The following is a 25,397-nucleotide window of genomic DNA, read 5'->3' on the forward strand; positions in this document are numbered from 1 at the left end:
CAACTTCCTGGCAGAGGGAAAGAAATGTAGGAAAGAGTTATACCAGGGCACTAAAAATGCAAATCGCCCATGACAAACCAATTTTTCCAAGGCTAAGGTTTTAAAAAATGGATGCTTAGCGTTGGCTCCTGGATCAGTGATTTGCTCATCAAAAGTGGTGAGCACCCAAATGCTCCGTGTAGAGGTCATGGGAGGCAGTGGTTACACGGTGCTTCAGAAAATCTGTCTGCTTACTTAGGTGCTGAAATATACAGCTAGAAGCCTTTAAAGTCTTAATTTTGAAAATCTTGACTGAAGAGACTTTACAAATCAGAACTGGACTCTGTGTTGTACTTGTAATAGCATGCTGAACATATATCTATGCCCTACCACTGACATGTCCCCTCTTTCCCTTTATGGCAGGGATGGGAGGTAGGTGCCAGAATAGATGGCAGAACAATCTTTGCTAGCAAAGAGTTCCTCTGCGCAGGCAGTGTTCTTCACTGGCCATCCCACTGCTTTAAGGAGTGGACTGGTGTATCTGGCATCCTGAGCCTGTAGTATGACATGCTGAAGGCTTTGCTTGTGTATTTGCTGGGCAAGTGGCTTGAAAATGCTGACTGTTGCACTAGATACACTGCAGTCCTAGAGATGGATGCTGTGTGGCTGAAACCCAAATAAAACTCTCGTTTGTAACACGGAAATATGCAACCCCTCCCCCTTTACTCTTGTTTATGACAATGCAGTCTTAAATATTTTATAACTATCAAGATGACTAGCCTAATTCTCATCACCACTAAAGCTGCTTTACACTGCTCTGGCATCAGTTACATTTGCACCCACTTTGAGGCCCCTTTGTGCTGTCAGAGTGAGGTAAAGCGCCTTTAGTGTGCATGAGAATTAGGCCCAATAGTCTCATACAGAGGTTGTTTGTTCATATAGGCCTTGATCCAATGATTACTCAAGTCCAATGGGAAGGCTCCAGTTGACTTGAATGGACTTTGGATCAGGCCTTTGTTAAGCATCAGCATTGTGCTCCGTACTGTGCAAGATGCCGGAGAGCTCAGTCTGAAGTGGAAATAGGACAGGTGCTCCCTCTGTTGCCCGAGATGAGGATGATTCTTTCCTTGCCTCCTTTGGAGCACCAGGCATGGTGCATCTGTTTGCAAACACCTTTCTCCAGTAGTGATGCGATATTCTGGCTGTCAAGTCCTCTCCCTTCTCCCATCAACTCTTCCTCCAAAATAAGTCCATCCAGTTGACAGTGGAGCAGAAAATATAATGCTATTAAGACTATTCAAAAGTGTACAGTGCTTGGGTTTGATAACTGGATACCATGATTATTGGTGCATTAGAAATACAGAGAGAAGGGGGAAAACTTCAGAATTCCTTTCTTGTCAACACGGGATTTGAGGGGTATGTGCACATGCAAGTAGGGCTCAGGAAGCAGAAGTGACTTGCAGTTGGAAGCCTTCAGGCTACAGTTGTCTTCTGTGTTGCTTGAACGTGTGTTGTGAACTAGCCATGTGGCTTCTTCTGTCCCTTGGGCCTGTTCAACCTTTTGTCCCCATTGAGCCTCAAGTGAGCTGGAGTGTGCAATACCGCCATTCAGCAGCACTACTTTATCTTCCCCGCTGCACAGCTCCATGTATGGGCAGCAGGGTCTGGATGTTGCGGGATCACATACTCTCACAGTGTAGATAGCTGCCAAAGGGCCCATTAGTTACTCTCTGGTATATTGCAAGGCACAGTAGCATTGTGCCATTTGGTGTAATCTCCTGCGAGAGGAGGAGGAGAATTTTACTAGTTTTATTTAGATTCTTCTTTCATGTTTTCCAGGCTGTTGGTCATTGTGGTGCCAGAGCTCATTTGCATCACACAAGAGGAAACTGTGCTTACGTTAGCTGTAACAACTGTATGTGTGTTCTCCAGAAAGACATCCTTTACTTAGGGAGTGCCGTTTCGTTTTCAGAAGGAAGTCCTCGCATTTCATTTTGCTTCTTAAGACTGGTGTTTTGGTTCATAGTTCATCCACCTGATTACAAAAATATAGATAGATTAGGAAAAAACCAAATCTGTAATTAAAAACTGGCCACTAGCTACCAGTAACATTAATAATGTTGCTTGTCTTTTGTCTTTGTATTATTTTTAGGATTTCTTCTTTTATTCACTAGTGTATGATCCACAACAAAAGACTCTACTGGCTGATAAAGGAGAGATTCGAGTTGGAAACCGATACCAGGCGGATATAACAGACTTATTAAAAGAGGGTAATACCTATGATTTCATTAGAATTGTTAAGATGCCACATTGAAAATGGTTTTTATATTTATTTATTTGTTTGAGTGGACTGTGTGACTCATGGGGTATGGAGTCTTTCAGCTCTAGGTCTAGGACTATAGCCTGGTTTGTTAGAGGCTAATGTGGTGTTACTAGCTGATGGCAATTAGTTGGATTTCAGTCCAAGTTTAAGTGGGCAGTTGTCCAGGTCGTAAAAGCTGTTGAAACACATTTGATTAATTGGTTCCCAGGAGCCTACTCTTTTTTTTCATAAGATGTTTGAGAATTGCCCATGGGAGCCCAAATTTTCACCATGCATGTGAAAGCTTTTTATGTTGTGAATCAACCCCTGCCCCACGTGAAGGGTCTCTCCCAACCCATCACCTGTTAAATACTGTCTGTCCATTACTCCTGGGTGCCCGCTTCCAACAGCCATTTGACCACCCATCACTTTTGACTACTGGAGCTCTAACCCACAGGACAGGAGTGATGAAGGATTTGCTGGTGTGAACTGTGTGCCAAGACAAGGGAAATTGTGAGGATTTACTTCACTCTCCTGGTACTTCTAGAGGAGGAGGAGAACTATAGGAATTATTGTCTCTTTCCCTGTAGGCCCAGGGTAAGGGGTGGCAAGCCAGGCAGCAGCTGGAGCTCTGGAAATCCTCGCTTTCCATCACTCCCGGGCCCAGAAGGAGGGGATGCATATACAGATATTCACTCTTACCCCCCCCCCCTCCAACTCTCTCTCTCCTGGACCTCTGGGGGGGATCTTCCCTCCTCTTCTCCAAAGGGGAAACCTCTGTGAACCTCAGTGCACATATCTCCATTTTGATTGTGCCATTCTTCTGCATAGGGCAGAGGTGTGAAGTAACATCGATGCTTTGATCTGTGCTTTGCTGACGTTGTCTAGCTTGGTTTTAGAACAGGCAAGAAAGGGGGTGGATCACAGATCAGGGCTTCTATTTGCTCTGCTTGGGAAACTGGTGCTGTTTCAACTGCAGCTGGGCTAGCATCCCAGCTCGAGAGGAGGAAGAGCCAACCTTATGGCACTCCATCTCCACACATTGAGAAGACGGGGATGGGGGAAGTAGAATCCTCTGATCTTCTGTAGAGAACGAAGGGGAGACCAGTGTTCACTGGGCTGGGAAAAGAAGAAACTACAGGGTGGGAAGATGGTCAAGGAAAATATTTGCCCAACAGCATGCTGATGTTCTTCCTACAGCTCCACTCTGCTCCCCTCCGAGCAGCTGATGAACATGTGTATTGTTGTGTTTCTGGGAGTGGTGGATTTGGGGTGGGGGGCTGGAGAGAGGGTATTTGGAATGAAGAGTGAGAAGAGAATGGGTGGAAGAAGAAAGGTAAAGAATGTGGGAAAACCAGTGGAGCAAAAGACACGGGGAAGGTGGAAATAATAGGTTTGATAGAGGAAAAAGACTAATGTAGAGACTGTAAAATGTGGTGAGCCTTAAAGTGGAGGAGACATGAAGGAAGAATAACAACGGAGTGCATTTAAAAAAGTGTTCAATAGCCAGACTAGCGTGATATGCAGCACTGTGTGGAAAGATCCCAAATTCTCTGCATTCTGTTACCATGCTTTCATATGTGATGGACAAAGATACATTTTAATATTATGCTGCAGCATGAACTGTCTAGTATTTCCGGAGGTTGTTTGGGTCATTTTTAGAACGGAAGACACAGCGTGGATGTGTTATGTAAGAATACATTTTTGTTTAAAAAAAATATATATATATATAAAAGTATGCAATACCTTTCTATAGACTTAACACACCACACACCCAGGCCAACTTTTTCTGCATGCTGTGGTGAAAAAATTATTCAGATTGTCATTGTATTGCACTTTTGGCTTACATCCCCTGTCACTGATCAGATGTGGTGGTTACAAGTCCATTCTCCATGTGCCACAAAACTTATAAATGAGCATTATTATATGAGAGAGAGTGGATATGAACAGGCTTAGAAAAAGTTACGAGACATCCAGAGCACTAGCCAAAGCTGATCCAATGTGGTCTGGGGACACAGCTATGGTGGGAACATAGCACATAGCTTGCAAAAACAGTGGCAGAGCCGATAGCTGTGTATCCAGGGTGCAGTTGCCACAGGCAAATGGGTAAAACATTTTCCAGCCACACAAACAGCAAGCTAATATGCTTTAATAAACCAAGGACCTGGCAGTTACATAACTTTTGGTGGAGATGAAATACTGAAGATAAATACTTTTATTCTTTCTGAAAGCTGCTATACTGAAACGTTTCTAACTTGCATTTCAACCAGGTGAAGAAGATGGAAGAGATCAATCAAAACTTGAAACAAAAGTTTGGGAAGCATTTAATCCGCTAATTGACAAACAGATAGACCAGTTCTTGGTGGTAGCACGGTAAGAAAATGTGACTTTTGTTTGGGCAAAAAAACTAAAGAACTTGAATACCTTTTTTAAAATTTTAGTGGTGGTTTCTTGTTTCACCTCCTGCTATTCCAAATCCAACATTCATATTCTCTCTTTTCTGGTATGAACTCTTTTGATTGCTGGTTCACTTTCTTCTTTTTAAAAAGGTGCATTTCACTTGCCTAAATGTGACTTGAGGTTCAAGATATAAGATTGAATAGCTGTTCCCATTGTGAAACAGAAAATGCAAATAAAGTACATGAATTATGGACAACCATATCTTGGGAGTTTACTGAAATACCAATTTTTACATTTTGATGGAGTGTAGTGAGGGTTTTCAAGTAGCATTGCTAGAGTATGTAGATTATGTAGATGCAATTTACTTTTGGGCAAAATCTTCAAAATCTGTACAGTTGCTAAATGTTGAAAATGTACGTACATTTTTCCAGCTAACACTCCAACCCCAATCAATTGTGGATTCTTTTAAAAAAAAAAAAAAAAAAAAAAAAAAATTCTTGATCTTGTTACTCTGAAATGTTTTCGTGAACATGTCATATTTGAAAGTTTTTCACAGTAGAACCATTTGAACCAATTTAATTCTGTGAATGAAAATTTAATACTAAAAAGTTAAAGGGAAATGGTGAGAATATCAAATTTCTTATTGTGCTTTTCAGATAAGTTTATAGAACTGTCTGAAAGCCTGACAGGAAAGGGGAATGGGTGAAGTAATGGTAATTGAAGAGAGGGATGTGGTTAGTGGAGTGGACTCAAATGTCATCGGATGTTGAAGGGAGAAGAATGTGTGGAGTTACGAACATATAGTGGAGCTCAGTGTGCTCAAAACTTACGCAAGTTGGGCAGGGCATCTGATAACATGAACCCTGTTTCAGCAAACTATCAGTTCTGTTGCTGAAGTGCTTTGCTGTACAGGGATTAACTAAACATGTCCTTTTAAACTGCTTTGCTGAATTGGGGCCAATGGTTTTAAAGGTAGCTAGCCTTCCTACTTTTCACTCGTAAGTCTTCCTTGTGTTGCATTCATCACATGGTGGTACCCATTCTAGCACCAGTTCAGGAGAGCATTCCCAATTCAAGGCTAGCACTTCAGCCTTCAGAAAAGTTTAAGCACATGCTATTGATGAATACCGCAAAAAAGTATTTAATACTTACCAAACATTAGTGCACATCTTTATCCTCATCCTGGGTACCCTTGCAAGGAACATACAGATAGAGGCACCTTGGTGCATGCATGTTGTTTGCAGATGATATCATCCTTTTCAGTGAGTCTAGAAGAGGATCTTGATAAATGGAGAGATGTGTTGGAGAGACATGGACACAAAATAAGTGGAGGAAAAAAAAAGTATGTGGTATGTAATGTGAATAATATCAATACTGAAGAAGTCTGGTTGAAACTAGATGGGCAGATAGTGCTGAAAATGCAAAGTTTCAAGTATCTGGGTTCCAGACTAGGGAAATGAACTTACAGCTAGGATAATAAATGCCTGGCTCATATGCAGAGAGGTATAAGGGGTGTAGTATGTGACAGGAAGATACCAATAAAATTAAAAGGGAAAGTTTATTGAATTTTGGTCCATCCAGTTTTAAGGTATGGCTGTGAGTATTAGGTAACAAAGAAGAAAAATGAGCAAATAATCACTTCCACAGCATTGTGAATATTGAGCTGGATGAGTGGTGTAAACAAGAAAGACCATCTGAGGAATGTGCATGTTAGAGACATGCTCAAAGTGACACCTCTAAATGAAAAAAAGAGGGAGTGCAGGTTCAGATGGTTGACATGACCCAAGTACAGTCCTGAAAACTATGTGGGTAAGAGAGTCTAACAGATCAAGGCAGAAGGAAAAAGACTGAGACCAACCCAAGAAGAAATGGTGGGATGTCGTAAAGGAAGATATGTTAGCGTGTGATGTGGTGGTAGAGGATGTGGCACTAAAGAGAGCACTTTGAACTGAGCAGACCCCATTTAATGCAATTTACACAAGCAAGAAGAAAAAACACGATGGAAGGAATTAGCATGCTGAGTAAGACACGAAGGAAGTAGGAGGAAACAAATGAGTGAGTGAAGTGAGAGTAGTAAAGGGAAATAGTTCTTCTAAAATAAAATACAAATATTGGTAAGATGGAAAGGGTTCATTCTCATCTCAAAGCGATCTATTTTCCTGATTCATGGATGTGTCATTGAAGGGAACTTTCTTCAGTATTTTAAAAAATGACTGACTGGTGACTTTTGGGTGTCCAGTTTGAGAGGCTTTAAGGTGCTGGGTTGGATGCTCAGATCTAGTGGGGAGTCTAGGATTGACCTCAGTTAGCTACGCTGAAGTAAAAATGTTAACCTGTATCTATACCATGGAAAATGTAATGGTTAGCTCAGGGCTAGCTAATGCTTGTTTATTTGCTAACTCATTTTCCTCATCTAGATGCAGCCTTTCTAGTTTTGATAGTCCTGTGTATTGTGGCTGCACTCAAATTAATTCACTGTGAAGTTCATTGGCTTTGGTAAGGCCTAGTCTATACCACAAAGGTAAGTCGACCTATGTTAGGTCGACTTACAGCCACCGCTGTAATGATTGCAGTGGCTGATGTCCACACCGCCCTCCTTGGGCCGGTGGTGCGCGTCCTCCCCGAGAGCACTTCCCTTGACCCCAGGGGACAGTGTGGGGAGCTGGGAGCCCCATATCTCAGTTCCACTGGCAGCTCTCTGCTGGGAGCCTGGCTGCCCCACAGGCTCCCAGTGGACTGCCCCTTCTCCTCCCCCACTCCCTGCTCCCCACTGGGGGAAGATGCCCAGGGCTTCTCCCTGCCATGTAAAGCTGGGCTGTAGCTGCCCGGCTTTCTTGTCAAATTGACAAGAACGACAGCGAACAGTTGATGTAAGGAACACGGTGTCTTCCCTGATAGTGCATCGCCCTTTCCACACCAACATAAGCCCTACACCATTGGTTCTTAAACTGGGGGTTGCGACCTCTCTGTGGTTTTGTGGGAGTTGCAGGCTGAGAGCCCCAACCCTGGCCAGGCATGGGGCTGCGGGCCTGGAGCCTGGCCAGGTGGAGGAACATGGAGGGGGGGCAGGGCGAGCATGCAGTACAGATACTGCTTACCAACCCCAGCATTTCTCTACACCCCTCTAAGGGGCGGTGGGTGGGGGGGAGCAAGGAGCAATGCTAGGGCTCCCTGCATCCAGGTCACTTTTCCCACCTGGGCTGTGCTGTAAGGCCAACATCAGGAGCTGCTACTCTCTGCCCTCCCCTTATGCCACCCAGGCGGGGAGAGTGACCTGGATGCGGGGAGAGTGACCTGGATGCAGGGAGCCCTGCCATTGCTCCTCGCTTCCCCCTCACAGCCCCTAGGGGTGCCTGGAGGAGTACTTTTCAATGGGGGAGCAGGCAGCAATACCAGCTGCTCCTTGCATGCAGGTCAGTTTCCCCACATGGGTGCAGGAGGGGGTGCAGGTTTTAGGGGGAGAAGAGGGCACAGTGCAGGGGTTAGGGGTGAAGCGGTAGAGAGGAGCCTGTAGTGGTCAGGGGGTCACACTCAGAGGCTTGCTGTGGGAAAGGGGTCACCAGTACAAAAAGTTTGAGAACCACTGCCCTACGCCTCTTGTTGCTGAGGTGGTTTTATTGTCGGCAGAGCAGGGGAGTTACATCGGCGGGGGGAACGTTGCAGTGTGCACCCCTCCAGTGCTTTATTGACAAAGCTATGTAGTGTAGACCAGCCCTAACTGTTGTGTTGCTGATCCCACAGCTTTGCCTTTTTCCGTGAGGAGTGAGAATAGAGCAGCAAAACTTACTGTAGCCAGTGTTTCAGATGCAGCCCAATGGATTTGGCTGAAGGGGAGGAAAACTGAGAGCCAATAACTGGGGAGCAATAGCTGGGAGGTTGCTTCTGGTGGGAGTCTTGGTAAGTTGATCCATAGCTGAGAAATTTGGAAAGACCTAACAAGCTGGGTGTGACAGGTGGTAAATGTGGATCTGGTGAAGGCTGGGAGTGAGGGAAGGCCCTGGGAGTTTGGGGATGGAATGAGGAGTTTTGGGGATTATGGGCATGGTGAGCTGGAGAGGCCAGCATCAAGAGTTACTGCCCTCTCTCTCCCACCGCTGCTGCCCTCCTTCCTTCCCCCCACTGTAAGTGTAGGATATACAGTGCAGAATATGAAACCGTTTAAATGTGAATAGACTGTCTTCTGAAACTTTCTTAGAGGAATTATAATTGGATCACTGCTGTTTCTCCTTCCACCTGTTACCTTGGCAGCTATCTCTCTTCTCCTTTGTGCCTTCAGTTAATTAAAAACTGCTCTTATCTTCACGGAAAGGGTTCTGATGTGCCTGGAACTTGATGTAGATCAGGTTTCCAGTTCAATGCTGATCCAGCAGTATCTGTTGAGGGGTGGGGAGACAAGGAAACATCCCAGTGTGATCCCTGAGCGTTTGTCTCTCTCCTCATGCCTCCTGCTATGCATAAGCGTAACTTGTGACCATGTGAGCTAAGCAGAATGAAGCATATCGGCCATGGCAAGCCATGTGATGAAAGGGATCTTTGGCTCAGAGCTGGAGCCCGATATGAAGTAATGGAGAAGAACGACAGAGCTGTTCACTGTGGCCCTGCTCGCCTCAGAAATAGTACGTGTGGATTTTCCTATGTTCACTTTTCATGCAAGGTTGATGTTCTCGTAATCCTTTTCAGCTCTGTTGGTACGTTTGCCCGAGCCCTAGACTGCAGCAGTTCTGTCAGACAACCAAGTTTGCACATGAGCGCTGCAGCAGCCTCCAGGGACATCACACTGGTAAGATTTTAAGAGGATTTTGAGAGAAATGTAAAATATGCCCCTCCATTACCGCAGTTGGCATAAGGAGAGAGGGGCAGATGGATTGTGATTGAGATTCAGTGAGTGCTTTTTTTAAAGGAGCCTCTTCTCTATTCTCGAAAGACTTCTTGAAACATTTCTCCTCATCTTCAGACCTGGATAATGTTGCAATTAGATTACTGCAAACCCTTTTTAAATTGTGTATGAATGTTTTCTGCCCAGTGCTTTTCAGTCATCTCTTGGGGTGCGCATACTGAGTAGCTGTCTTTAAAACAACAAAGATTAGTTTGCTGTTTGTAACATCAGAACTTTGGAATGATGCATCTGATCCATTCCAAAAAAATCAGGGAATATTCTAGCCATCAATGGGTGAAAAAGATCAGAACAGCAAACTTGGCTTTCAGATCTATTCTTCCCTAGTAGTAATTGCTGAATTTCAGTACAGCCTGTTCCTTCTCTATTTTTAGTTATTTATAACAAAATTCACCAAGTGGTGGTATTGTAAAACATTACATGCTAATGCTAATGATTATAACTAATGAGTCGAAAGGGAAAATTCAAGCTGCGTATCAGCTTCCTGGCAGTGAGATGCATGAATTTGTTGAAGTCTCTGAAGGAGAGTGATAGATGCCCTATTGCTTGGGTCATTTAAATTAAACAGGACAAAGCACTGTAGAATACATTCATCCATGCACAAAACCGTAAGAACAGTTAAGTTTGCTAGGGGCAAATAACATCTAACTCAAAACTAGGAAATAGAGTAAAACCTTCACACTATACCATCTTTCTCTCACTCCTCACATCCTCACCCCTTGCAAATCCTCAGATATCAACCACAGACAAACTTAACTCTGCCTCTGTTCTAGCTTCTCTGGTTTGATTTGAGTGGGGGTTGCCCTTTGAAACTTAAACTCTTTTAAAGGGATTTTTGGATCTATATTATGTTGCGGTTAGTAAGGTGCATTGATGAGGTAATATTTTGGTTTTTTTGTAATGCAGTTGCTATTGATTGTGAGTAAAAGAAGATGAACAATAAATCCTGAGTTTGCATGGCATGCCCTCAAAGACCCCCCCCCTTCCCCTGCCCCATCCATGGATGGAATTTAACAGGGCTTTCTCATTTGCAGTTTCTACAATTGTACCATCAGATTACTGCTTGGGAGCAGATGAGTGGAAAGTATGGACATGTGGGGTCACCTTTTCCAAAAAAAGCACTATTACTAGATGACCATTGTATCCATTTACTAGTAGTAAATGGTCAGTCTGGGATGGGGGGATTCTTACTCACATTGTATCATGATGAAATATTTTGCCCTCCTAATTACAGCATGTGGGATGTGTATAACCCACCTGGCTCCTGTCGCTGGGATCATTTTTAAGCACTTGACTTTCTGTATGCTCATCTTTCGTTAACTTTATTTTTTAAACTTCTGTTTAGTTCCATGCCATGGACACTTTGCACAAAAATGTCTATGACATTTCCAAGGCGATCTCCGCCCTTGTGCCACAGGGAGGGCCAGTCCTATGTAGGGATGAGATGGAAGAGTGGTCTGCTTCCGAGGCAAATCTCTTTGAGGAGGCACTGGAAAAATATGGAAAAGACTTCACTGATATTCAACAAGATTTTGTGAGTATAAATTGAGGCAGTGCAATTGAATTGTGGCTCTGGTCTGAGACTTCATCTCAAGCAGAGAGTCTGAGCTAATGTGCCTCTTTTCCACCTTGCCTTTTTGTTCCTTCAGTGGATTGAAGCAGAGCCAGCACAGCATGATTTTATCTACCCTCTGCCCCACTTCTGAAGTGAAGGCACTGTACTTGAAAGGCATTTATTTTATATAGCCTCCAAGAATGGTTGGTGCCCCTAGCAGGCACTGACTGGCTTCTCTGTTAGGAAGAATTATAGTCTATAGAACACTTTGCTGAAAGGCTTCTGTCAAAAGATTCTTGTGAATTTCCGTGAGGCACCAGCTTCTTATGATGACTGTGGCTTTTTGTTCATGTCCCTAGCTTCCATGGAAGTCCTTAACCAGCATAATAGAATATTACTACATGTGGAAAACTACAGACAGATACGTTCAGCAGGTAAGTGAAATTCTGCACAGCCCATTGGATTCTAACAGGCACTGCTTTTGTTGTCTTTAAAGGAAGAGCATTGCTGCTTTGAACTTCCTCTTGGGAATCAGTCCAGCAGGTGGATTTCGCAATACTTCAAAGTACCAGAAATAGCTCCTCTGCCACTGAATTCTTCAGCTACCATGTAGAAGTCAGGGAAATATGTGGGGTTACCACGTGTGTTCCTTTCACACATGCTTCTTCATTTCCTGTCTATGTTAGAGGTGCTTTGAAATGACTGCTTTGGAACTTCTTTGTCTCCAGAGTGTGGGAAGGAGAACAAAACTAAAATCTTGGTATGTTACTGTATTCAAGATCAGCATTAACTTTAGCAGGAAATTACCCAGGAACTTCTGTGTGAGAAGAGGAGGTGGCTGTGTAGAACAGCCATCCCTTGGCTATTCCTCACCTCTGTCTCCTCATGACTCCCAGACCGGAGAACCAAGTGCCTGCTGTTCCTATGGAGGTTCTTGTGCCTGGCATTCCTTAACCCACACCCTCACCAGCCAGTTTTGGCTAGTATTGCTCTCATTTCATCCCCCTTTGTCTAACAGAGGAGATAAGTTGGTCACTTAAATAAAGAGAATACAATACAGGAAATATAAAAAGGGATTCTGTAGAAATCTGGCCACTGAAAACTAGCGGTGAGAATTGGGTAAATTGGCAGAAAGGTTAGTTGCAAAGGAAGATAAAAATGTAATCAGTGTAAGTATTTCTGATATACCCATCACTGTAGTAAGTCTGTTAGGTAGTAAGTCTGGGCAAGACAGTGCAAACTGTGCTGGCCACTGCCTAGTTTATTAGGGTCAGAATCGTTATCTGTCTGATCTCCCGTGCATCACCAATTACCAACACTGCCCAGCATCTGCACACTAAACCCAGCAACTGAAATTAGATCAAAGGATTACAGCCCACAGAACACTAAAGTGTTATATGCCACAACCAGAGAATAGGAGGTACCAAGGCCCCCACAGTGGCAGGGAAATGATTGAGAGATATACCCAGACATTACTGGCAAGTGACCTGCTCCCACCTGCTGCAGGGGAAGGTGAAAACCTCCCAAAGTCATTGCCAACCCTTGAGTCTAGCCCTTGTTCTTAAAATCTCCTTTGTTTGTTTCTATGTGATTTACAAACTGGAGACTTTTGTTTACTAGATAAATGGGTTGATAGCCCTATGCTACAAACATATTTTGGAAAGATCTCTAACACAGTTTAGGCCTAGCCTCTCCTTTTAAACAGAAATCCCTTCAAATTCTCTGAAGCGGTGCAGCTGATCAGGACAGTGAATGAATAAGATGTCGTACCATTTAAGGTATATTGTGGTTGGGTACGTGCTAACAAGCAGGACGAGCACAGAACATTTGAGACCTTTCTTCGCATACATAATTCCTTTTATGTGGAATGATTCCAAAACTAAAAAAGGATGAAACGAGTGTTCTTTATGAGAAGTTGTTGGATTGTAAGTTTGGAAACGGATGGGTTGAAGTCACAGAAGACACTTTTTAGTTGACTCTTGATGCCAGCAGTTGCTTTTCAGTGGGTATTTCTGTGTTGGGAAGGGAATATGTGATAGCGACTAATGCCAAGAAGTGAATTTTACTCCTGTTCATTAAAAGAGCTGTTGGTTGAATTGCCAGACTCCCAGCTAAAATGGGTATGAACATTCGTTTTTTATTCTTTTCATTTTTCACTGTAACTTCCTTTTTTTTGTGTTTTAAGAAACGATTGAAAGCAGCGGAAGCAGAAAGCAAGCTAAAACAAGTGTATATACCCAACTAGTAAGTATCTTTCCTTATTGATGAATTTCCCGTTTCATTGTGGAGGCTTGATATAGTAGCAGTCTCCTTTGCCTGGCAGTGTGGTGCACTGATTTCATTTGAAAAACTGGAATAGAGCAGCCATAGAAAGCTCATGTCAGAAGAATTAACAACCTAGATTATTAAAGAGCTGAGTAAGGAGGAGTTCTGGTCTTGAAGAATAAATTAGCCACAGTCTAACTTGGATGCATGGTCATCACCTGCAATCATCGCTTGTACCCAGTAACTCTGCCATCTGTTGTGAGTCCAATGGAAGGCATTGCATGCTAACAGACAGATCAGGAAATGACCATCGGTAGCTATTTTGCACAGCCAGCACAAAGGCCAGTGGATTGAATGCACATGTAAATATTGTCTCTGGCCTCTTCTGTGTCTGACTTATGTGCTTCTTACCAAACATGTTGGGCAGAATGATGGCTCCTAACAGCCAGGGGAGTGCATGGAACAGGCGCTGCAGAGGAAAGTATAATGCCTCCTGTGCTTCGGGTGGAGCTGGCTAGGAACGCGCAGCCACTGCTCTTCCTAGTGCAATCATACTGCTGCTTGCACATGCATGGAAGGCAAGGCCATGCACCTGTCTTGCCCAGACTTACTACCTCTCAGGCCAGGAGTGCTTTAAACAGTGCTGGTGGGCTTCCCCTTGGGCTTCTGAGCTTAAGGTTGTTTCTTGCATGGGTGCACTATGGGTTGAGGGGCTCTTTGTATTCTCTCCACCCCCCCATAGCACACTGACACAGGGCTTGCCATAACTTGGCCCTTAGAATTTCTGAGCCTTTTTTTTTTTTTTTTTTTTTTTAAATAAAAAAATCTTTCATAGTCTTATTTTTCATATTAAATAAGAATTGGTGATTTTGTTAGATCGGGAGTATAATGGACAAAAAGGGATTGCTAAAAATTACCGAATAATATTCGGTCTATTCTTCCTCTAACTTTTGTTGGCTGGGAGATAACTCATAGAAGTATTTTTTCCTAGGGCCACCCTAAATAATTCCTTTCCCTCCTTTTATGTTAATGGTCTTCAAATAGTTAAGAATTCTTTTCCTGTCCTCCTAACCATAGCTAAACCAAGATTTACACATTTAGCTTGAAGTCAATCCCCAAACCCCTGGTCATTTTTGTTGCTGTCTTCTGAATTCTTTGCAGCATGTCAATATCTGTATCAGGTGACATTATGTCCAAAACAGAATGTAATATTCAGAATGAAGTTCAACAGAATTTTTCTCATTATTATTCCGTGGTAATGTCCTTCGTGGAAGCGGATACTATTCAGGGTGACAAATTAGACATTGATGTACAATACAGTAAGACAGCAAAACAAATGCCATTTTGGACTGTAGATACAAAGAAGGATATTAACAGAAAAAACAGATTATTCCCCCCCTCAGTAGCTTTGGTCACATAATAATGAAAGTATTCTCTTAGTTTTCTATATGGGTTGGTTAATTTTCTTTGTGTGTGTGTACGGTTTGCCTTTTTTCTCCCTTTTTTCCAGCCTCGAACATGCACTTGAAAGTAGTCTTAATTGCAGTGACCACTGGAGTCCTACTGTGCAGGATATGTCTGTAAGGCTCCTTTACTTGTATGCTCTTATTCTTCTGATTGTAATGTGCTAAGAATTTTAAATACCGTGAGCCTTGTTCATTCAAATCTGATTCCCTTTATCAGGGCTGTCACCTCAGTGCACACTTCAAAGCCTGCCTTCACAGTTCTGCTTGCCCAAGTGGGGCGAAACCTGTTCTTGAACCTCGCTGGGTAGTCAGAGCTGGTTGAAAATTTTCTGACAGAACACTTTTCATTTGGAAAATGCTGCTTAGATGTAAGAAATGTTCCATGCGATTTGTCCATTGTGTCAAAACTTCCCACAGAAACGAGGCAGGTAGGTTGGCGACAGCGTCTGCCTACCTGTTTCCTGTAAGCCCGGGCCCCCCCACCTCCCAGGCCAGGCAGTCTGACTCCCAGGGATCTGGGCAGTCCAGAGAGGCACAGCTTAGGGAGTCGAGCAGCTGGGAAAGAGCCAAAAAATTCTTCCAGTTCTCCTGAAATGGAACTTTTCAGAATGTTTCCTCCTGCAAAAGGCTTTCAAATTTTGACTCTTCTTCCCAGTTTGGGATGGATAATTTTCCCCCAAATCAAAGTTTTTCATGAGAAGAAAATTCCATTTTACAGCCATGTCTGCCCCTCAGCTAATATGGGGAAGACTTTCACACCCTGTCCCCTACCCTGCTTCTTACCCCCACCACAAGCGCTCATGTCGCCTGGTGGTGAAGGGACAGTTGATAGGCAGGAGTCCAAGCTGCGAAGTAGGAGCCTTCAGCTTTGCTTCACGGATGCCTTTTGCCCCTCCCGCTGCACACAATACTCAGGGGTGAATTCACAGGTGACTTGAATGGGAGTGCACTGTAACTTACACAGTGAGCCTTTAAGCAGGTGTAACATACACTGTCGTTCTCCTCTGACCTCCTTGGCGTGTATCGGGAAAAGCTGCAATCCCTGTGCAGAGCCCCATTGTCTCCCCCAAGTGTTCTTACTGCCTCTGTCAAGTTTCAGACCAAGTCATGGCACCGAGACCACTCGTGGCATTGATGGATGATATCTTCCCAGCGATGGGCTTGTTCTGGTGGATTTTCACTACAGTTGAACTCTGGTTGATTAGATGATGGCAGCTGTGAGCGGAGTTGTGTTAACCTGGCTCCACTCCTGCTGTCATGATAAATGTATTGCATATAAATAAATCCAGCCTGGTGTGGTGTGGGCTGATGCCTGTTTCTGTATGAGGATTTAACAATAACGATCCAGGTGTTTGTCACCTTAGGAATGAACGATTGTCCCTTGCGATCAGGCTACTCCAGGCCCACCTGGAAGCAAGTCCTGCTGATCAGTGTTTGACTGCAAAGAGTGATCTAGCAAGCCCTTATGGATGTCTGCTCTGCTAAACCAGACCTGCAGCAGCGAGTCTGAGCCCTGGTCAGCTAACTTGGGCTTGTGTTTCAGGGCTAAAAATAAGGGTAGATGTTCCCGCTTGGGCTGGAGTCTGGTCTCTGAGACTCTCCCTCCTTGCTGGGATTCAGAGGCTGGGTGCTAGCCCAAGCAGGCACATATACAGTGCTATTTGTAGCCCAATAGCTTGAGGCCAAGTCTGTTGACCTGGGCTCTGAGACTTGCTGCTGTGGGGTTTTGTTGGCTCGCTTGTTTTTCACTGGGTGCACGTACCCTAAGTTAACTCAGGATGCTTTTCTCTCTGTCTCTGGGCACTTCAGCTGATGGAAGGCTGGTTTCCTTTTTGTAGTGATAGTGGGAAAGGCATTTGACAGAGGATAGGAAGAGAAAATAGAACCAAAGCTGTAGTGGGTTGTTAACTATCTGTGGTTCTTATATGGCTCCCATTACCATAGTAATAGGCATAGGTTCGTCTCAAGCTTTAATGTATTTATCCGCACAATGCCCTGTGGGGGCAGGGCAGTGCTGTTATCCCCATTGTACAGCTGGGGAATTAAGAACAGAGAGACTAAGTGACTTGCCCCAGGCTACATAGAGAGACTGATGGAGCAGCAGGTTGAACCTAGGTCTTCAGAGTCCTAGAAAAGTGCCCCCTACCATGAGACCAACCTTGCTTTCCTCTCAGAGAAGCATCTGATTATGGGGCAGACATCTACAGCAGAATGGGCTGAACCCACTGTTTGCAGTGCACAAATGGTTCCCTTCATAGATACACTGTTGTGTCTGACAAGTGAAAGAAAGAATACAAAAATAAAGGGCAAAATTAACAGCATTGAAATAATATTTTAAAATGAGCCTTTCACTGATCTGGGTTAGGTGTGCTAACAAGCACTTCCTCCAGGAAGTGTAGTGATGCCCCACTTCCTGTACTTTTGTTATCTGGCCTCTTTCCCTGTGCGGTGCTGCATACTGGGACAGAGAAAACAAAAATACAAGACGGTCCTATGCTACAGCTAGCAAATAGAAAGTTTTGATACCTTATTTCTCTATATAATTTCCTTCCTAACAAAGGTTGTCTTGAAACTGATCTTGCTCTTCAATAAGATACAATATCAGCAAGAACCATTCCCACTTGTGTGTGTATACACACAAAAAATGCAGCATGCAAAATGATCCTATTTTGAAGAGATTACATCGTCCCATCCATCCCATTCTACCATCCACCACTGTCCATTAATGATCCTATTATAGGAAGAGGTTTTGAGAGATGGTGCTTCAGATAGAATCATAGAGTTGGAAGGGACCTCAGGAGGTCATCTAGTCCAGCCCCCTGCTCAAAGCTAAATAATCCCAGCGAGGGTTTTGTCAAGCCGCAGCTTAAAAACCTCTAAAGATAGAGATTCCACCACCTCCCTAGATAACCCATTCCAGTGCTTCACCACCCTCCTAGTGAAAAACTTTTTTTCCTAATGTCCAACCTAGATCTCTCCCACTGCAACTTGAGACCGCTGCTCCTTGTTCTGTCATCTGCCACCACTGAGAACAGCCTAGCTCCATCCTCCCTGGAACTCCCTTTCAGGTAGTTAAAGGCTGCTATCAAATCTCCCCTCATTCTTCTCTTCTGCAAACTAAACAAGCCTAGTTTCCTCAGCCTCTCCTCGTAAGTCTTGTTCTCCAGCCCCTAATCATTTTTGTTGCCCTCCGCTGGACTCTCTTCAACTTGTCCACATTCTTTCTGTAGTGGGGGGCCCAAAACTGGACACAATACTCTAAATGCGGCCTCACCAATTCCGAATAGAGGGGAATGATCACTTCCCGCGACCTGCTGGCAATGCTCCTCCTAATGCAGCCCAATATGCTATTAGCCTTCTTGGAGCTGCGAACAGAGGAGAGGCAAACAGAAGGAGTTTGCCTGAGATCTGTCGGAGAGGAGCCCAGGTGAGTGCTGTGTGAGGGAAGCTTTGTTGTGTGCTAGGGGGGTGAGTATCTGGGAGACCATTTGTGTGACTGGTGCAAGTTACAGATGACTGTGTGTGTGATTGTGACTGATGCAGTTACAGGGACTGTTTGGCAGTTGACCATGTGTGTGATTGATTGAATGATTGAACAGTGTGAATTGGGAGTACTTTGTTCCGGGTAGATCTTGAATGGTTGATTGCAGAGGGAGGCATTGAGGCGGGGCAACTGCTTCGAGTCAGCAGCCTTTATAAGAAGCAGTCAGTTGTGAACAGAGGGAGAAGTGAACAGAGGGAGTTTACCTTGGAGTTCACCTGGGGGGAGAGCCCATAGCAGGGTTTTGCCTTTCAGACTTTGCTGAGCAGTAAATACAGCATCTGAAGAGGCTTTCAGAGGAAAGATATGGAAAGTGAGCGATCTGCTGTTGTCACCAGCACTGGATGTGCTATGTTTGTCTTCCTCCCACAGGATAGAGTTGACTTCATCTGTACAAAGTGCAGACTGGTTTCCATATTGGAAGAGAAGGTTAAAGGACTAGAGACCTAAGTATCAACCCTGCGTTGCATTAAAGAAAATGAAGTCTTTCTCGATTGAAGACATGATTTGCTACTGCAGGCACAGTGTGAGGAAAATTCAAAGAAGGCAGTGCAAGGGAAACTGAAGAACGGGGAAGAAAATTGGGAGCATGTGACCTCCTGAAGAAAGAGAACCTACATGCCCACCATGCAGATAGAGGTAAGGAATCGTTTTCAGGCTCTTTGCACAGGTACTATGGCGGAGAACGATTTGGAAGACTCATCTGAGGGAATGGATCAGAAGGAGACCCTGGTGATCAGAAGGCAAGTGATGCATTGTCCTAGGGATGGGGTTCCACGACCACCACTCCTAAGAGGAAGAGAAGGGTGATGGTGGTCGGGGACTCCTTCCTAAGGGGGACCGAGTCATCCATCTGCCGTCCGGACCAGGAAATTAGAGAAGTGTGCTGCTTGCCTGGAGCTAGGGTTCAGGATGTGACGGAAAGACTGCTAGGACTCAAGTCCTCAGACCGCTACCCCTTCCTACTTCTCCATGTGGGCACCAACGGCACTGCCAAGACGATCTTGAGCAGATCACTGCGGACTATGTGGCTCTGGGAAGAAGGATAAAAGAGTTTGAAGTGCAAATGGTGTTCTCGTCCATCCTCCCTGTTGAAGGAAAAGGCCCAGGTAGGGACCGTCGCATTGCAGAAGTAAACGCGTGGTTACGCAGGTGGTGTCAGAGAAGGGGGTTTGGATTCTTCGATCATGGGATGTTGTTCCAGGAAGAAGGATTACTAGGAAGAGATGGGATTCACCTAACGAAGAGAGGGAAGAGTATCTTCACAGACAGGCTGGCTAACCTAATGAGGAGGGCTTTAAACTAGGTTTGATGGGGGACAGAGACCTAAGCCCGAAGGTTAGTGGGGAAGTGGGACACCACAAGGAAGCAGAAGGAGGAGGATGCAGCAGGGGAGGCCTCCTGATTGGCCTACTTTCTCAGTATGAATCGGCTAGTTATCTCAAGTGCCTGTACACAAATGCAAGAACCCTGGAAAACAAGCAGGAGCAATTGGAAGTCCTGACACAGTCAAGAAACTATGACATGATTGGAATAACTGAGACTTGGTGGAGTAATTCGCACGACTGGAGCACTGTCATGGATGGGTATAAACTGGTCAGGAAGGACAGGCAGAGGTGAAAGGGTGGAGGAGTTGCACTGTATGTAAGAGAGCTCTATGATTGCTCTGAGCTCCAGTATGAAACTGGAGATAAGCCAGTTGAGAGTTTCTGGGTTAAGCTTAGAAGCAAGAACAATAAGGGTGATGTCGTGGTGGGTATCTCTTATAGACCACCAGACCAGGAGGATGAGGCTTTCTTCAGTCAACTAGGGAAAGTTTCCAGTTCACAGGACCTGATTCTCATGGGAGACTTCAATCACCCTGACATCTGCTGGAAGAGCAATACAGCAGAGCACAAACAATCCAGGAGGTTTTTGGATAGTGTTGCAGACAACTTCCTGGTGCAAGTGCTGGAGGAACCAACTAGGGGCCGTGCTTCTCTTGACCTGCTGCTCACAAACAGGAAAGATTTGGTAGGGGAAGTAGAAGTGGGTGGCAACCTAGGCAGCAGTGACTATGAGATGGTCAAGTTCAGGATCCTGACAAAAGGAAAAAAGGAGAACAGCAGGATATGGACCATGGACTTCAGAAAAGCGGACTTTGACTCCCTCAGGGAGCTGATGGACAGGATCCCCTGGGAGGCTAATATGAGGGGCAAAGGAATCCAAGAGAAGAAGAGATTGGAAGATTTAAGAAATCAACTAGGCATCTAGAAGCAGTGCACTTTTTTCAGAGGCTGCTATTAACTGTGAGAGGGAGACACAGAAGGGAGTCGAATATTCATGTGCAAGGAATAAACTGGAGAATAGAAAACCTGGGAGATGGGACAAGTCTATGGAGGAACTGAAAAGCAGGAATGACATTTTTGTGCCATTTTGTGCCTTCGATAGAGAGGAAACCTTGTAGTCTCCTATGTCTTCAGTTGTGGGAGTGGAGATGTGTCGTGGTTATACAGAAAGTTAGAATTAATATGCAAAATACAAATCTCTCCCTTTTTCTGTAACAGAATAGTATTTAAATGCATAAACTCACTGAAAGTTACTTCCGTTACAATTTCATTAAATGTTAGCAGTGCTTGTGGATCAGTATAGTAGCTGGATGCATATGACCTTGTTGTTGCTACTTAAGTATAAATGAGAGAAGACCATATTTATTTTGCAACATTGACTTAATTTAGTCTGTATACTCAGACACAATCTTATTCTCGAGGATGACAACAAAGATGCTACTGTCAACTCATTCCATGTAGTTTATGCTTCAAATACAGTTGGATGGTTTTATTGAGTATTTGACATTCCTCATTTCCTGGTTGGTCACTCTCTCTTGTGCAAATGTAACATTTCTTTTTTCCAGAGGTTAACCAAGCAGACTCTGCAGGATGCCGTGGAAGTCATATCTCGGTCTTATTTGCTCTCTCCTGGGAGGATGTCACTTGCTCTAACTTCCGGTATCTACCTGGTGCTATTCTGCATGTTTAGCAAGTTGTATCTGGGGGCAGGACATCTGGAAATAGCAACATCGGGGTAGGAGAATGGGATCCGGTATGGCTCCTCTGGTTCTAGTTTGAAGAACTACATTACCATATCAGAAGAGGTAGAAAGAACAAGGGGAAGGATATGATGAAAATCTAGATTAATGCCCCATGCAATCCACCATTTTCAAGAAGGATTTAGACTAATATTTTCTTCTCCTAATGCCATCTATCCAAGAAGCTCAAAGCCCACTTACAAACACAACGAATTTTGGCGTATAAAACCCCTGTGAAGGAGGAAATTTTTCCTTGTCAGGAACCCAACAAGGTAATCAGGGCCAGGGGTCAGAGCAGGGGCAAACCTGAGGCTGGAAGTAGCGGACGTGTTCATAGTCAGGGTCCAGGCCAGGGTTCGTACAAAGGGTCCAAGCCCAAGCCATGTTTCAGGATCAAGTCAGGAGGCAAAGTCCAAATCAACCTGAGGTCAAAGCCAGGAATTTACGAGCAAGGAGCAGGAATGGTTGTGGCAGCTAAAGGAGATCCGTGCTGTTGCCCGGACACTGCCTGGCAACACTTTCAGTGGTTCCCTGCCCCCTTAGGCAAAGAGTAAAAGGGACCAGGAGCTCCAAGCTGCAGCGAGCAGCAGGGGACCCCTGATGCTCCCTGCTGCTTCCCATGGCCCCTGCAGCTCATGGGCAGCTGATGGGGTGGTATTCCTGGAGCTCCGAGCCACCATGGGTGGCAGAGGCCTCTTGGAGCTCCGATCCTCCACCACCACAAGCAGTGGTGAACCCTGGAGTTCTGAGCCACCGCGGGCAGCCCTTTGAGCTGAGAGATACTGTTGTGGGTGGGGAGCCCCCAGCTCTGAGCTGCTGCGGGGGGTGGGGTCTCAGCTCTGGGCAGCAGGGGGGCACAGACTCAGAGTTCCCAGCCCTGGTCCCAGCTCTCTGCCTCCGCAAGGAAACGGAGGGAGTGGACCCTGCTCTGCTGCTCTCATCCCAGTCATAATTAGTTATTTTTAGCTAAAGTCAGGAAGAGGTCACAGCTTCTGTGAATTTTTGTTTATTGCCCGTGACTCTTCCTGAGTTTGGCTAAAAATAACAGAGACAAAATCTTAATCTTAATGATTATACTTTTGGTCCCTCTTTTGTAGGTGTGTTACAACAGTGATCTATACTTTTAGAGTTGGTGGAGAAGGATCTTTCCAATGCCTAAGAAAATTAACAAACATTAGACTATTTTTTTTTTTTCAAAAGTGGACACACAATAGATTGTTAGGCACACATTTTCAGATGCACAAAGCAATGGTTTGACAAAGCTGTAGGTGCATTAAGCGGGGAAGTGCCCTTCTCTTTTATCAAGATGTTATTTCAAAATCTGTGTTTGTCATGTGGAACCCGAACATCTGGTGTCTCTTCAAGTGCTTGCTCATGTTGATTCTAAATAGGTAGGTGTGCACATGCCACATGCAGCGTTGCCAGAAGGCTTTTTCCCCAGTGATATCCATAGGGTTGGCTCTGGTGCCCCTTGGAGTGGTGCCCTTATGGCACTGTATATAGGGCCCTGCCGATCCCCTTCCTCTTCAGTTTCTTCTTACTGTCCGTGGTGGTCTCTGGAACATTGCTCTTCTCTTGCCTAGCAAGCTCTTCCCCAATAGACATTCAAACGTTGACTGTAAATAGTCAAGAAAAGGACAAGATTCAACTTCACCCTCACCTAGCCTTCCTTCAGAAGGTGGTTTCACAATTCCACGCAAACCAGGACACATTCCTCCCTGTTTTCTACCCAATACCACACGCCAATAGTCAGGAGCAGAGGCTGCATTCTCTGGATGTCAGGCGGGCCTTGGCCTTGTATAGTGAGAGGACAAAAACCATTTAGGAAAATGACACAGCTCTTCGTAGCAATAGCAGACAGGATGAAAGGCCTCCCTGTTTCATCCCAAAGAATCTTGTCATGAATCACATCTTGTATCTGGACATATTATAACTTGGCATGGGTGCCTGCCCCAGCACTGACAGCTCACTCCACAAGGGCATAGGGTCTTCGGCAACCACCTGGCTCATTTCCAATCCAGGACATTTGTAGAGCAGCAATGGTCCCCTATTCACGCCGTCACTGCACTACTACACAGCACGCCAGAGATGCTGCTGCTTTTGGCAGAGCAGTACTGCAATCCTCAGGGCTTTGAACTCTGACCCCTCCTCCTCTGGATCAGCTTGAGAGTCACCTACTTGGAATGGACATGAGCAAGCACTCGAAAAAGAAAAAAACGTTACTAACCTTCTGTAACTGTTGTTCTTCAAGATGTGTTGCTCATGTCCCTTCCAAGACCCACCCACCTACCCCTCTGTTGGAGCCAGCTGTCAAGAAGGAACTGAAGAGGCAGGGGGTCAGCAGTGCCCTGTATACGGTACCATGAGGGTGCCACTCCAGGGGGCACCAGAGCTGACCCTACGGATACCGCTAGGGGAAAAACCTTCTGGTGACTGCATGCAGCATACACGCACCTACCTACTTGGAATGGACATGAGCAACACATCTTGAAGAACAATAGTTACAGAAAGTTTAGTAACCTTTTTTTGTATGTACCTGGGTGACTGGAACTATTTCAGTGCGCATTAGTGGTGTTCCACTGTCTTCTAACCAATTTAATCTTTAGCTACCATGTCTTTGGCACACAAGTTTCTCCTTTCAGAAAAGTAAGACTTCAGTTCCTGTTCCCATGTTAATTTAGTGCTATCAGCAAAATGCTAAGATTGGTGTCACACTGGTAAAATGTCAAGGTTTTGAGAGATGTTTGTCAATTCATGATTTAAAGGGAATCTCAGAGCCAACAGTTCTTACAAGAATCTTGTCACTTTAATAGACTCAAATGTCAGAAGAGACTATTATGCAGGAAATCAGATTGGATGACCATAACACAGGCCAGAAAATTCCTGCATACTAGATATTCAACCACAAATCTTTTAGAAAGTGATAGGAAAACTTACCACACTTGTTGATGATTTGTGTTTAAAAATGTGCATCTTACTTGCAGTTTGAACCTTGCTGATTTCATTTTTATTAAGTAACTAATGAATTAACAAGCTAATTTAATTAGATTTACTAATAACCTTTGTACCAAGCTTTGAAGAAATAAGGGTTAGGGTGCTTAGGGTAGGGCACTTAAATCTTTGATTTCATTATTCAGAAGGCAGAGGCAGCATGCTTATGAAGAAAAAGTTATTTACTGTAACTGGAGTTTAGAGAAATACATTGATGACCAACCATCATCCACCCATTATCCCCTACATGTGTTTGTATGCAGTTTCTTGAACCATGCAGCACAGCATTCTACAATAGTAATGTAATATAATAATTGCGCCAAGCTCTTTTTAGAGGATCGTTATTTTATAGAGCGGGAAACTGAGGCACAGAGAGATTAAATGATTTCTCCAAGGTCACCCAGCAGGCCAGTGGCACAACTGGGAGTAGAACTAAGGTCTCATGTGCTCTAGTCCAGTGCTCTATCCACTATGTAATTGCCTCCATAGCGTGCCTCCATTCATAGCATGAATCTGTGGAGACAATACATTTGGAGAGCCCCCGCTGCCTGAAGTAATCTCGTTATATTTGCACCAAATGAATTTCTGGTGAGCTATTGGCATCAACAGAAGTAGAAAGCTCATTTTTAATGTGGTAGCAATTAACAAAATGCTTGACTTGTGCATATTGTCTGTTGGCTTGCGTGTGCGTGTTCTTTCCGTGTGCTGTCCCCAGCTCCATGCAGTGCAGGTAGTTGGTTCAGCAGACCTTGATAGTACTACCCAGTGTGGTTAAGTGCTGCAGGCTGGGGATGTCGTTGCCTTAGTAACGCTCTTTAGGCTGCTCACACTTCTGTCCTTGGAGTTTGTGGTGGTAGCACAGCATGTTAGCTAAGCAGACTTTGATGTTGCCCATAAAGAAAGACCACAGGTACGGTTCAGTGACCAAAGGCACTTG

General features: G+C 44.6%; 1 protein-coding gene across 7 annotated transcripts in view; it reads left to right on the forward strand.

The window, feature by feature from the left end:
- MTA1 (metastasis associated 1) overlaps positions 1-25,397 on the forward strand; it is a 111,171-nt gene that overhangs the window by 44,976 nt on the left and 40,798 nt on the right. For all 7 annotated transcript variants that reach the window (XM_067536342.1, XM_067536347.1, XM_067536348.1 and 4 more), the window contains 6 exons: positions 2,132-2,249; positions 4,552-4,654; positions 9,362-9,461; positions 10,921-11,109; positions 11,490-11,564; positions 13,316-13,374. In XM_067536342.1, coding sequence (XP_067392443.1) covers positions 2,132-2,249; positions 4,552-4,654; positions 9,362-9,461; positions 10,921-11,109; positions 11,490-11,564; positions 13,316-13,374 — 644 coding nt within the window. The remainder of the gene's footprint in view (positions 1-2,131; positions 2,250-4,551; positions 4,655-9,361; positions 9,462-10,920; positions 11,110-11,489; positions 11,565-13,315; positions 13,375-25,397) is intronic.

This window comes from Emydura macquarii, unplaced genomic scaffold (assembly GCF_026122565.2).
Source record: "Emydura macquarii macquarii isolate MOO-44397 ecotype Brisbane River unplaced genomic scaffold, CSIRO-AGI_Emac_v2 contig_3534, whole genome shotgun sequence".
NCBI lineage: Eukaryota > Metazoa > Chordata > Testudines > Chelidae > Emydura > Emydura macquarii.